Source organism: Cervus elaphus, chromosome 20, assembly GCF_910594005.1.
Source record: "Cervus elaphus chromosome 20, mCerEla1.1, whole genome shotgun sequence".
Classification (NCBI taxonomy): domain Eukaryota; kingdom Metazoa; phylum Chordata; class Mammalia; order Artiodactyla; family Cervidae; genus Cervus; species Cervus elaphus.
Window position 1 is genome coordinate 125,842,016 of NC_057834.1, and position 12,066 is coordinate 125,854,081.

The 12,066-nt window shown below is 43.1% G+C and overlaps 1 protein-coding gene across 1 annotated transcript in view; it reads right to left on the bottom strand.

The window, feature by feature from the left end:
* The window catches only part of SMAP2 (small ArfGAP2), a 46,745-nt gene extending 35,196 nt beyond the window's left edge, over positions 1 to 11,549 (bottom strand). Inside the window, exon 1 of the mRNA XM_043876619.1 lies at positions 11,018 to 11,549. Coding sequence (XP_043732554.1) covers positions 11,018 to 11,120 — 103 coding nt within the window. The 5' untranslated portion in view covers positions 11,121 to 11,549. The remainder of the gene's footprint in view (positions 1 to 11,017) is intronic.
* Between the last annotated feature and the right edge of the window lie 517 nt (positions 11,550 to 12,066).

Genomic DNA, 12,066 nt, shown 5'->3' on the forward strand with positions numbered 1-12,066 from the left:
AAACAATGGAGTACAATAAAGGCATTTAAATGTTTTTAATGTCAGGAAAAATGCTTATGATAAATATTAAGCAAAACAATAATGATATAAAATTATATTACAGTATAAGCTGAAGTAAAAATGGGTGATAAGGATTATATGAAATGTCCTCTACATTACTATACTTTTTCACACTTTCCAATGATTTCCATCACAAATATGAATAACTTTCATAATGAGAAAAAGATAGTTTTTCTTTTTTAAAGAAATAGCATTTAATGATGTTTAGCTAATAAGCACAACTGGCCTGGGAATCTGTTCCTATTGATCCTTAATTTGAGTCACTTATGTCAGATGCTTATTCACAGACAAGGCTCAAAACCAAGTCAGAAGGCTCAGAGGAGCTGATCTGGAATCTTCCGGATTCCAATGCTGTATTTAATGATGCTTCCTTTTTCTCACAGGAAAGCTAGGAATGTTAACACAGCACTCACACTACCAGAAAGACCTCAAAATTCCCCTCAGTCTGAAACAGTTCCTCTAACTCAACTCCTGACATCTACCTTGGGAGAGACAAAGTTCCCAGTCCCTTACAGCTATTCTCTCAATAAAAACGCTTTCGACACAGCAGAAGAGGCTGAGTCTTTTCATTCCTTCTTTTTCAAATCGGCTGTCACACTTCAAATGGTCTCCATTAAGTCCATTGTTTCCAGCTATTTTGAACACAAGCATCATGATAAGAATAGGGAGTTTCCTTCCTCTTTCTCATCAGAGGGCTTGGGTCAGTGATAACCCAAGTGGTCAAGTGTCAACATGAAAAGACACCAATGTCCCCTCCATCAACAGCACAGGATGGAAAATTCTGTAGGTAATTATTTTTTTAAGGCACTCGAACAAGAACCGTCTAAATTATATTAATACACAATTTTTAACTCAAGACTTGAAACACTAGAGAACGCATTTCTAAATTTACACACACACAGAGGGGACTTCCACTAAGATAAGAAAAGAGGAAGGAGTTAAAGTTCGCTGTGTGCATTCAGGAAATAACACTGTAGGACTAAAATGTAAACCCACATCTCAAGATGTAAGCTCTGTGATACAGGCGTGGGGATATTTATGGACTTCCCATCACCAGCAACTGCCATGAAAGACAGTGTGGCTGTTTGCAATAAAGGGAAAGAAAAGGTGCTCTATTTCCTCACATCTCTATGTGGGGACAGGCTTATCAGCTGCAGCTGAGAGTAGGTCTCTCCTCCTCCTGTATTTGCTCTATTATTTTCATATATCATAAAATGGAAAAGTTACATGCTTGTTCCTTGGGTAAGGAGAAATGACACGAAGCCTGAGGGATCCAGTTCTCATTGTTTCTGAAGACACTTCTTTTTGAAAGTTTGACTTGAAATCAAGTAAGGATAAACAAAGTGTTCTCCAAGTGTACTTATGAAATCCAGTACTTTCTAAATAAACCATATCCAACAGCTATTTAAAAAGCAAACCAGAATACCCATAGGAAATATACAAATGGGGAAAAGAGGGCTATGGTCAACAAAAATGGTCAGAAAACTACTTAACATTATTTGAAAACGAGCAGCAACAAAAAAATCCCAGCAACAGGCTGCAGAGGTGGGACCCCAGGACAAATTCTAGCCACACAAGAGGGAGCATGGGGGTTCAGGGGAGTGATGCACAAACTGAAGACGACCACCAGGGTGACCTTACGCTGATGGGTGGCCACAGCTGAAGGCAGATTTGGCTCATCTCTGGGGTTTTCCACTGGGAAGGGACCTGCAGTACAGCCATCAATGGAGCAGCATCCACAAAGCCTGTGGGGAAAATACAGGATCCAGAAGAGTGGGGTAGGAAAGGAGAAAGTTTGGAAAATGGAAGAGTCAAATACAGTAGTGAAATATTGTAATTAATAAATATGAGGCTTCAAGAACACATAGGTGTACCTCTTAAGGTGAAAGGGACTGGCTGGGAAGAACTGGTACTCTGGGAAGTGGGCAGATATGCTTTTTACAATATCAAATTACACTTCAATCACATGTGTGAATTACAGTAGTACCTGCTATGAGGAAACTAATTTTTGGGAAAGAAGAGAAAAACAATGAAACCTATGCAATTTTTACCAATGGTAACTTTACTCAATGAGAGGTCCTTACCCATAGCTTCTGCGGGAAAATAATCACCTAAAAGCAAAAGCACACTCACACTCCACTGAAAAACCCTTGCTGGCCTAGTTCCATCAATTCCAATAATGTGGCAGGTGCCCAAAGGCAGATGACCTGATTGACAAAAAAAGCACTTCTACAAAGTCCTCAATTTGTATCACATAACTCATTAAACACCTCATCATCAAGAAGAAAACTAGTAGCAATAACCTGAGAAGCTTTGTCTTTATAAGGAGCAGCAGCAACTTTCTGAATAAGACAAAATATTTTTCAGGTACAGTATAGAAGACAGCTAACTTCAGCAAACTTCGGGAGACGGTAAGGCCTGGCAGACTGCAGTCCGTGGTGTCGCAAGAGTCGGACACGACTAGGTCACTGAGCAACAACAACATAGAAGACGGTCTGTCCAGCGATCTCACCTCTCTCACCCAGTGGTAACTGATGTAAGCATGTTGAGGGAAGGGAACAGACAAACCAATCAAACTATTTTAAAGAGATACCCAACACAAGGAAAATTGGCTCCAGCTTAACAATCAGGAAAGTCTAATCCGTACCATGTTTTAAGGCTGCAATCCTCAAAACTCTTCGCACATCTTAAGTGCTACCCACTCGAGTTTTTAGTTGTGGATGGGGCAAGCTCAGTATCACACATCATGCCTGAGGCTTCCCAGAACTAGCAGGGTGGGAACTTATTTTCCAAGTAACCAAACGATAAACTGCTCCTGGCACAGACGGAAAGTCAAATACAGATTTCACAGAAGTCATGCATCCTAATTAAACAGGCAATGACTGAGTTGTTACATTACTTCCCAGGACTAATTATTGTTGTGGCAAGAGTTAAGCTCCCTTAGAAGCATTGGCCTGAACACCCTTCTTATCCTTTATCCAAAATAACTCAACTGTTTTCTTACAAGCAGAAAGAACTGCATCTTGGAGATTTAAGTGCCTTTGCCTGTCTCAACTTGGATCCTCCCCTTCCTCCACACTATCATGGGGAACTACATCTCCCAGGCTCCCTTGCCAACTAATTTCTTGGTAAGTTCCATCAATGGGAGGCACTGATAAGGATAAGAGGCAGGAGAAGGGGGGAAGCCAGGGTAACACTCTCTATCTTACTTGGTCCGGTTCCAGCTGCCACCAGACAGCTCTACTCTCCACTCTTCTTGGTCACAGCAGGTGGCTCAGGCTTCTGGCCTTTGCTGACCTCAGCACCTTCTAATTTCCTCAGGGCATAGGAGGTCCCAGGTGTTGCCAATCTCTGGGTTGTCTCACCAGCCCACTGACCTTCTTGGCTCTTTAATCACCTGTGGAACCTATTCCATGTTAAATTCCGTCTGCTTGTATCTCCTATAGTGTTTTCTGTTTCTCTGAAGGGTCCCTGACTTTTAAATATATTTTTAAAACTTAGATTTCCTAAGAATTACACATTCAGATAAATTATAAAGGATTTCTTTTAATAAGAAACAAAGGATTTGTATCATTCAAGCAAATATCTACTGAGAACATGACCTGTGCCCGGCCATACTGGATGCTGGGAATACTATATTGAACAAAACAGGCACAAAACTCCTGCCCTCATGCAGTTTACCTTCTAGTGAACTGCAGCAAATTACAATTTTAAGAAGTTAACTAGCAGAGGAATATTTCTTTAAAAATAGAGGCATTTGGTAAAACTGAATTAACTTTAAGGGGTTCTACTCTACATAGACGTGGTTCCTACCTTTTCAGTGTGGTATGCTGAACTGTCACATTCCAGGGGCCAGTAGAGAACTTCTTCAAAGTTAGCATCTACTTAAACTGGCAACTTGCTCAAACAAAAATACAACTGTGATAAGGATTTGCTGCTGCTAAGTCACTTCAGTCACAATAATAAAAGTTAGGCACTGTATGCTTTAATGAAAAACACATGAGTGTTTGATGCAGATTCTTGCTGGGTATCTTTCTCACAGGAGCTATCACTTGGAGGAATTGAGTTTGAGTCCATTTAATGTCACTTTATCTCCTCCCTATGGCGCAGGTAGCTTCCAGTATCACATATGCACATAACAAGCCAAGCGTTGTGGTCTCCAACTGCACGACATTATTTCCAAGATGGAATTTTTAGGCAGAACAGAAACAGACAATGACTCATGTGGTGAACAGTTATACAGACAACTCTGCCCAAGAAAGCTGCCACCTACATACCATGATATCAGATGAAAAATGCAGAAAGAAGGTAGTTTTCTGATTTATTTAAAAGCAATAGATTTGCTGAAAGGTATACTGAGAAAGGCGGCTGCAGCTGCCTGTTTACACATCCGGCTTCCCAAGTGGCGCTCATGGTAAAGAATTCGCCTGCCAAATACAGGGGACACAAGAGATACAGGTTTGATCCCTGGGTTGCAAAGATTCCCTGGAGAAGCAAAAGGTAACCCACTCCAGTATTCTTGCCTGGAATGTTCCACGGGCAGAAGAGCCTGGAGGGCTACAGTCCATGGGGTCGCAAAGAGTCAGACAATGACTGAACACACACACAAGCATTGAACAACCAAGGGCTCGCATGAAATATTCTTAGACCGCTTAAGTGTGAGAGCATGCTCAGCCTCAAAAATTCAACGTCATCATCTCCAGAAACGGCATGACATCTACGGCTGGTATTTCCCTAGACTTCTTTAAGATAAGTGAAAGTAGTTATGAAGGGAGATCTAGCGGGCACAATACTCTGACCCTCCTTACTACTCAGCAATTAGAAAACATTTCACGTTTGCTATATTTACAACTCCATTTGAGTAGCAGGTGGACTTCCAATCCTGTGGGTTTCTCATATAACAGAGTCTAATGCATATTTATAATTTCAATGCCACACAGCAAGTCAATTACAGAGCTAATCTGACATGTCTCTGCCTACCTTAGCCCTTGTCAATCCCCAACATGTAGTGAGAATATACTAAAGAACCTCACACACACTTAACAGCATGTCTTGGAGGCTTTGCACATTCTTCTTCCCCGGCTTGGACTGCAAAGTCCCCTGAATTCACCTGACAAAATCATGCTTATCATTCAAGACATAGCCTACTTGTCTCTCTGAGCCATGACTTCCTAAGCAGACTTGCTTGCTTCCTTCAACTTGCTTCCTTCCTTCCTTGCTTTCATTTCTCCCTGCACACAATGCTACGATGATAATTACTACATTGCCTCATTTATCTGTTTACACATCTGCTTGCCCATTAGACTATAAAATCCCTGAGACCAAAGGCCCTATCTTTTAATCTACATGTCTTGGTAGTGTCTGACACAAAGCAGGTGCTTAAGAGCATTTTCTGAATGAATACATACAGTGTGGGATTGCACTCTGAGAAGACAAGGCATTTTGTACTATCTATCCCACTGCCACTGGATGATATTTAAAGGACAGGGAGAAGGAATAGGAAAGTGTCTCCCAGGGAACAGGTTGAACAAGTTGATATTAAAAGACAACCTAGGGACTTCCCTGGTGGTCCAGTGGTTAAGAATCTGCCTTGCAGTGCAGGGGATGCCAGTTTGATCCCTGGTGAGGGAACTAAGATCCCACATGCCGCACGGCACCTAAGCCTGTGAGCTACAGCCAAGATCTGGTGTGCCTCAACCAAATAAATAAGTAAACTAAAATAAATGACAACCTAATAACTTTAATTACTTTCAGTATAACTCTGTCAGCCTAACTACAATGGTCAGAGTTAAGATGCATGAGCTGTAAAAAGATAAGAGAGTTATTTGATCTTGGCTGGAGAAGGGTGTCTAACAACTAGAGATGGAAGGAAAATACCTTCTACTGTCCAGGTCTGTGGCAATTAAGAAAAAAATCTCTTAAAAGGTGCCACAGATACAGCTAAAATAATTAAAAACTAATAACAATGGTCATATTCTAAGGAATGATATTCAACAAGCAATGATTTAGCTATTGACAGAAAACAAAAGTAAAGCAAAACTAGAGATGAATTTACCAGAGTTAGAATTTAGGACTAATATTTTAAAAATGTCTACACAAAGACATCCTGGTCTAATCTTTCATACAACTTTTAAGTGTCAAGCAACATCCAGGGACCATCATCAAGAGTACATAAAGTACATTTGCAAAAATGCTAAAAACCCATATACAGGAGATGGTTTTGGCTTAAAAACTAGGTGAGTTTTTTTATTCAGTGAGTTATTCAGTGAGTCATTCTAACTGTGGCTTCCAGTAACTAGGGTATTTAAGGGAATAAAGTCTGAAAGTGGAATGAATGAATAAAATTAAGATGAAATAAATGAGTTCAGCAATAGTAATGATAAATAGTGCTTACGTGTGTGTAACACTTTAGTTTACAAGGCATTTTTATTTTTCAAATGAGGAAAATTAAACTGAGAAAGCCAGGTGGTATGCTGAAGATCCCAAAGCTAAAATAAGCAGAATAATAGACTTTAACTGGATGTTCCAACATCAAAGGGCTTCCCTGATAGCTCAGTTGATAAAGAATCTGCCTGCAACGCAGGAGACCCCGGTTCAATTCCTTGGTCAGGAAGATCTCCTGGAGACGGGATAGGCTACCCACTCCAGTATTCTTGTGTTTCCCTTGTGGCTCAGCTGGTAAAGAATCTGCCTACAGTGCGGGAGACCTAAGTTTGATCCCTGGGTTGGGAAGATTCCCCTGGAGAAGGGAAAGGCTACCCACTCCAGTATTCTGGCCTGGAGAATTCCATGGACTGTATATATAGTCTGTGGGGTCACAAAGAGTCAGATGTGACTTTCACTTTCCAACAAAAGTCTACAGCTCTGGGGCTTCCTTGGTGGTCCAGTGACTTCCATTGGAAGTCCTTCCATTGGAAGAATCTGTCTTCCAATGCAGGGCATGTGGGTGTGATCCCTTGTTGGAGAACTAAGATCCCACATGCCTTGGGGCAACTAAGACCTGAGGAGGTAAAAAATAAATAAATAAATAAATATTTTTAAAAGTCTACAGCTCTGATTCTTTGCACCTGAAAGGTGAGCTTACAGGTGCTATGGATGGGGGCTAGGGCACTGTCTAAGATGACTTCAGTGAGAGCAGATGTTTCCAAATCATGCATATCTTTCAGCTTTACCCCCTGAGAGAACAGGGACACTCCTTACTGTGCGTGGAGAGGGACTCTCCATGCCCTTCATGTTATACACTTGACTGAAAATGTGAAAGGATGGGACTTCCCTGGCGGTCCAGTGATTAAAAATCTGTCTGCTAGTGCAGGGATGCAGGTTCAATCCCTGGCCAGGGAACAAAGATCCCATATGCTGCAGGGCAACTAACACCTGTGTGCTCCAACTACTGGACCCGCTGCAGCTACTCAGCCCAAGCACCACAATGAAAGATCCCGTGGACTGCAAGTAAGACCTGATGCAGCCAAAAAAAAATAAAATAAGTAAATACAAAGAAGAAGAAAAAGAACGCAGGGTGCCATGGACTTTGGGTAACATGCTATTATTTGCATAAAAGCACTGAAAAGGAATATACTTAAATGAAGTTGTCTATGTATGTATCATCTCTTAAAAGTCACATAACAGCAGGGGTTACCTCCAGAAGCACTGGGAAAAGTTGGTTAAAGGGTCAGGGACAGGAACACAACTTTTCACTGAATATATTCCCTTTTGAACTTTCTGAATTTTGAACCACATGAAAGTGGTTTTTCAAAAAGGAAATTTGAATTTAAGAACACGTAATGGGAGTTGGAACAAAGGCAGTGGCCAGGAGATTTGAAGTGAAACATTTCTGAGAGGGGGTGTAGAAGAACAGAGAAGTAAAAAGGTATTACAAAGTTTTTGTCAGACTCCAGAATTCTATGTGGTATTTCACAGTTGAAAGTAAATATTCCTCAAGACCATCAAATTTCTTCCATTCTAATTCTTTGCTCATTAAACAGCTCTCAATTTTTCACGAACCTTGATACCGAGAAAGGAACATCCCAACACTGGACATAAGTATGCAGGTCATCAGAAAGGTAGATCCTTTCATGGTAAATAGGATAGTGTCCAGCTTAAACCACTCTCTGAAGAGGCTGATTAGGAGTTATTCCAGGCATACAGATAAAATATGGAACTACAGAGCTACAGACTAAACCTCCAAAAATGGGACCTGGCCTCAACAGGTGGAGTTAACCATTAACATATCTGAAATTTTCAGTATGTTTGTCCTTTCTTCTACCACAACTTCAGTCAGCCCAAAATTTTACCCTAAAGGTCACAGTAAGTTAAAGGCTTTGGGTGATGAAACCACATCTTTCAGCCTAAAGCAAGTTGAAGCATTTGTTTTAAAGGCAGTACCAAAGTAGCCTCCATTCCCACATAAATTATTTCAATGCCTTAGAGGTACTGGAAACTTGTGAGTCTCATGCTCAAGAGAGTTAAAAACAAAAACAAAAAACCCAGAACCAACAAAACTTATACTACACAAACAGAACACATGTTTATTTTCTATTCTGATATTCAAATTACGTATCTTATAATATTATTCTTAAATCAGTATAAGATTCTTTTTTAAGAATTACTGCCAAAAAAAAAAAAAAGAATTACTGCCAGAGTTATTTTGAAACATTACAAAAATACCTGTTCATAGGTCTGCAGTTCAGGGTTACATCATCTGATTTTATGTTAATGGATTAGTAAGCAATCACTCACCAGGTCCTATACAATTAAGCTCTCAATTTTCTCAGTAAGAAAGGACATGAGACCTACAGATAAATACCCAAGTACAAACCTCATTTTAGCCTGCAGCTTTAAAATTCCTCCTCCCACTAAATGTGTTTTTTACCAGAGCTAAGAGATAACTTAATCTACGGATTCAAGTGTCTCTTCCTTCCACAATCTGACATTTGTCCACATGACCATTACGACAACCACAATCAGGAAAAAGGAGAGGGAAAATGAATGGGAGGAGTTCAAAGAGTAGAAGGGGCTAGCTAATTCACAAACTACGAAAACTGAGGCCACAAATATCTCATTGACCTGAACTGAACGATAACTGACTGACACATTGTCATCTCATTTTTAATAGAATGGCCAAGTCACTGAAGCCACCAAGCCAAAATGTAAAGCTAATTCGTGAAAAGAAATCATTTCAGGACCCAGGATTCTACTCTTAAGAGCAGTTAATAGTTTTCAGGCCAGCAGTTACCATCTCTCATTAAGAATGAACTGACTAATGTTTTATTACCTGATCCCCAGTAATTCTGTTGATAAAGAGCAACAGAAAATTTGGAGGTGATGAATCAACCTCTCTTCATGTGCTATGTTTTGTTGGAATATGAGTAAGTACAAGAGTGGTATGGGAAATGGGGGATGGGGGTGGTACCGATTATCAAAATGGTATCTGACTCCCCAAACGGAGCAGTGCTCACTCAGAGGGTTGCTTCACTGTGACTCAAGATCTGTCAACTGAGGACACAAGGGAATTTGAGTCAAGCCAAAGAGATATACTCCCAAATTTTAAGCCAAATCTTCCCATAGAGCTAGCAGAAGATCTCACGAGAGTCAACTATAAGAAATTAACCTACTCAACATAAACTGATTCTATAATACTTTTTAAAATGAATTCTTGCCAATGCAAAAATTCAGGAAAGAAGTCGGGGGATCTACTTTCCTAATGGCACATGCCTTTTAGTCATTGGTAAAAGACACTAAAATATACTACTCGGTGTCCAATGTCTCTCTCCCCATCTCCTTACATAACCTTACTTCTTCAAAATAAAAGGTAACTAAGTGAAAGTATCAATTAAGCATGTAATTCCTTTCTCAGTACTGATAAAGACAAATACATTCGAATCTTTGTTGTGTACTATATGCCCAACATGCTATATGGCAAACAATCCAGGTAAATTCACTGCGTTATGAACAAAAGTAAATTAGCAATAGCTCCCAAACCAAAAAAGGAATTTTCCCAACTCCAATTTATATTCCAAAGAATTCAGAAAGAAAATAAGGAACCAAAATATTTGTAATCTATCAATTTCGAGTGCAAATATTTCACTAATAACCAAGCTTTGGTAGCATACTGATTTGTAACTGTATCAAATCATGAATCTTTGAGGACACAGAAAACAAAGACTAAATAGCTCTGCCATGATCATATTTCACCTTTAGAAGGATGATCACCATGGAAGTAACAAATTCGATGCAGCCCTTGTTTCCTTCTCTGCACTGATTAAACCGATCCTGCACTACAGTCATAATCTGCTAGTTCCTGCCACCACACACACATCAGGCCTCCAACACACTCCACAAGCCAGGGCTAGGCTGTCTAGAAATCCGCACTGTGTCACTGCATAAGCCAGTTCCCCCCTCCACACATCGTGGAAGAGGAAAGCCACCTAAGCACTCTGTCAGATCTCAGCAAGGCTGTAAAATGACAGAAGGAACTGCTAACCAAATAGCAGGCAGCCACGCTCACCACCTTTAAAAACCATTTAAGCAGTTTTCCTCCCCGTCATCTCACTTCCCTCTCCTCCCCACCCCCTCCGCGCCCCGCTGCAGTTCACCCCCCAGCTTTGCAAGTGGAAGGCTGCGAGCTGCACTGACAGTCGGCGGCAGAACTCATTCAGAGCCCTGAAATATAGACATTCTCACCCACACACACCATGCCACTTCCCCCAAACCCGACCATCGCCGCCCCCGCCCCCCACCCCAGCCTCAACACACACACTCGCCCTCGCAACCTCTCGCCACACCAATCCCGGCGCCCCAGAACACCTAGCAACCTCCTCAACAAGGGTAGCACGCGTTACCATTTAGACGATCGAGGCCCCCTAAGCTCTAGAGACCCCCCCCCCACACACACACACAGGTCGCCTCCCCCGTGTCGCCCGGAGGCTGGACCCCTCGCCCGCAGGGAAGGATGCGCTACCTTTAGACTGGCAGTCCGCACAAAACTTGTTATCCTCCTCCAGCAGCAGGTTGGCCAAGACCGCCTGGTACCGATCCACGTCCTTCACCGATTTGCCCGTCATAGCCAGGGTGCCGGCGGGGGCAGAGGGCGACGCGCCCTCCTGGCCCCCAGAAACCCCGGCCTCAGTCCGAAGGTGAGGACTCCCGGTCCCCGGCCCGGGGCACCTCCTGAGAACGAGGGAGCCCTCTCCCCTTGCCCGTCCAGCGCCCCTTCTCCAGTCAGCCGCGCCCGCCCCCCAACTCTGCAGCCCCCTCAGAGCGGCGCCCCCTGGCGGGCTTAGGGAAAGGCCCGGGTCCCAACGAGGCAGCCGGACTGGCAGGGACCCTCGGCCCAGGCAACAGGGACGCTCGGGCCTCCTGCTTTTGCCAGGCGCAGAGACGACCCCGGGCCTGCCTGTCAGCGGGCTACGGCTCCCGCGCCTCGGTTTCCCTGGCAGCTGCCGCCAGCTCTGCCACCACCTCTGCCGCCTACTTCCGGCAGCTCTTCCTCTCCTCCTCCACCCAGCCCAGCCCGCGCATGCGCCCCGCCCCCGCCGCTCCGGACTGGGCTCTTCCCTCCGCTCCGCTTCTCAAGAACCAATCCGGGCAGAAGTGAGGGGTGGGGCTTGGATGGGGCGGAGAGAGGATTGGGCACGCCCCCTGCATGTCCTTGGAAAAGAATGAATGGAGCAGGCGGAGAGCGGGTGGAGGGAGTGGAGGAAAGTGAAGGGAAACAACAAATAACTGAGCTCTTACTACGTGCCAGGCACTGTGCTGAGCGCTTTGTATGAATGACCCCAATATAATCCCCCAAACCTCTCTATGAGTTAAAATTTTACCATCCTTATGTAACCTTTGGGTTGTGAATGCTCCAAAGCTTATTGTTTCCTTCAACAGCCAAATAGAAGGGTCCTACCTTCTTCGGTGGCTCAGACGGTAAAGCGTCTGCCCGCAATGCGGGAGACCCGGGTTCGATCACCCGGTCGGGAAGATGCGATCCCCTGGAGAAGGAAATGGCAACCCACTCCA